Here is a 2,500-nt window from a genome sequence, read left to right as displayed (position 1 = left end):
AAAGTCTGACAGCATATAAATGTTTGTCAGTTATGTTTAAACTAATTTGAATTGAGATATTTGTACCATACATTATATTTTACAACATTACATATATCTTACATATTATTATACTGATCAAACAAATTAATAGTATAGCAGGTTTGAGTCTGAGCTTCTCTTGGCATTAGTACTGAGGTGTCTTTAAGCAAGGCATCGTCAACTGCTCCACACAAGCCTGCTGTCGATTCGCATGGTTGTCATATGTTGTCGAGTGAATCATGTGAATGTGTGTGTGCCCATCAATGTTTGTGAGGCTTTAACTGTTCCTTAAAATACCATACAGACAAAAAGATGTCTGCCTTATTTGTGGGCACACACAAGATCATCCGATCCTCACTCGGTCCATTTGTTCTCCAAACAGGACTTCCTGATTAAAACGTGTCTAGTGTACAACGCTGACAGATTGACATCCTCTCTCCGGACGATTGTATCACCGATAATAACGCTAATGCTAGCGCTAACACAGTGGAAGTGGATCAGGTGGGTCACACAGCATGCGGCATGCAGACGCGATACAGGTTTTTATAACCTCTTTAAGCCATCTGAATTATCATCGTCGGCTTCAACACACCTCATGGCATTTTAATGCGGTTCCTTAATGACATCACTAATGTAGTGTACCTAAGTGGCCGCAAATAAACACCTTTGTCAAAACTATCTCATGTGGGATATGTTACCGAAAGTGGTGGGGTTGCAGTTTTGTCTTTCTCTGTGACCTGGTGTCTGGTGATGTTACACACAGAAACACACACACACACTGACAAATGCACACACGCACACCCACACACCTACACACAGACATACAATCTCAAAAGCACATACCCCTACACATACACACAGACACACACAAGCACATAACCATGCACACACAGACGCACACAAGTACATACCCATATACACAGACGCACACACACACACACACACACACACACGCACACACACACACAAACACACACACAATCAAACACTTACCCATTCACACACACGCACACACACAAACACACACACACACACACCGACACACAAACACACACACGCACATACACAAAGCAACTAACAGAGTAAGCTTAACAGCAGCACACAAAATGACACAGGTGAGATCACAGACACGCTAACCGCCTTATAGACCCTATTTCTAAAATGTTCCACAATGACTTAGAAGCGGAAATCGTCGCCATTATCCGTGAAAACCACCGACAAACCAATTCTGATCCGACATCAAAATGCTTCTCAGGTGATCTAACAGCCAGAAACAGCAGAAGAAAAGAAAGGTAGTGCGTTTGAATACGTGTACAGGCTCATCAAGGACACAGATCTCGTCCAACTTAAGACCAAAATCACGGAAATCATTCAGCAGTATTTTCTGGAGGGAACACCAGTAATATCACTGACGTATATCAGATCATCGGCTGTACCAGACACACAGCCATTAATAGTAGCTTCAAATACACATGATGCATCACCATTAGCGATTCGTTCATATCGTATCACTTTGCTAATTTTTCCGAGCCACACATCAACAAATGCAGCCCCATTCATTCTCTGAAAACAGGCATAGAGGTGTAATGTGCCAATCCTTCATGCAACGGTTCAGACCGCTAAGCAGGATACATTGGGGGGACATAAACAAAAAGTGTTGTGTTTATCTGTGAATTATTTAAAAGAGTCGTCTTCTCATAAATATATATTTTCAATATCATAATTTTAGAAATAATTCACATTGGCTGGGACAAATTCATGTTTTTCACCAGTTGTAGGGCACACACGCTGTTCCGGGGTATGCACGCATGAGGCTGATTGAGAATCAGACCACTTGGTATGGGATGCATATTATTACCACGCCACGGTTGTATGACTAGTCTGGCACCTTTCCTTGAGCCTTGTTTGGCCGCGTAACTGGAAACACAGAATCAGTCGTTATAGAAACCACCACTCAAGTGCCACTCATTATGTGACAGCTTTTAAAGCACAGCCTGTAGACCATTTCACAGTCTGTGTGTTTCAGCTCATTCTAACCCAAAATAATTAGCCCATCCAATGGAATTGAATGGAAACGTATCTTTTCAAGCACACATTTTACCCACGCAAAATGGTAGATCTCCCTTTGTGAAGACTGAATCTCGGGTCTCAGTCCGACTGAAGGACCAGACTGTTTCACATAAACCTCAGATTTCCATCTTAATGTGATCTCCCATATCTGCACTATAACAATCCATAATGAGTGTTTGTGTGTGTGTGTGTGTGTGTGTGTGTGTGTGTGTGTGTGTGTGTGTGCGTGTGCGTGTGTCTGTGTGTGTGTCTGTACATCCCACAACAGAGCCATCCCAGACGGGTGAGATGAACTCGAAGCAAGTTCATATTGTTGACTTGTAATAATCCAAAGTTCAACATGCGACTCTGCCTCGCCTCATTAGAGCCTGACTCACATGCATTGGTCACTGCGAAGCTGTTGGCCGTC

General features: G+C 42.7%; 1 protein-coding gene across 1 annotated transcript in view; it reads right to left on the bottom strand.

The window, feature by feature from the left end:
• Positions 1–2,500, bottom strand: part of gria4a (glutamate receptor, ionotropic, AMPA 4a) — a gene marked incomplete at its 3' end in the record, with an annotated part of 88,415 nt that overhangs the window by 82,426 nt on the left and 3,489 nt on the right. Inside the window, 1 exon segment of the mRNA XM_079731579.1 lies at positions 2,469–2,500. This exon segment is cut by the window's right edge and continues 127 nt beyond it. Within this exon segment, the coding sequence (XP_079587705.1) occupies positions 2,469–2,500 (32 nt within the window).

The sequence above is a fragment of the Pollachius pollachius genome, assembly GCF_949987615.1.
Source record: "Pollachius pollachius genome assembly, chromosome: 3".
NCBI classification, from domain to species: Eukaryota; Metazoa; Chordata; class Actinopteri; order Gadiformes; family Gadidae; genus Pollachius; species Pollachius pollachius.
This window is presented reverse-complemented; position numbering and strand designations above follow the sequence as displayed.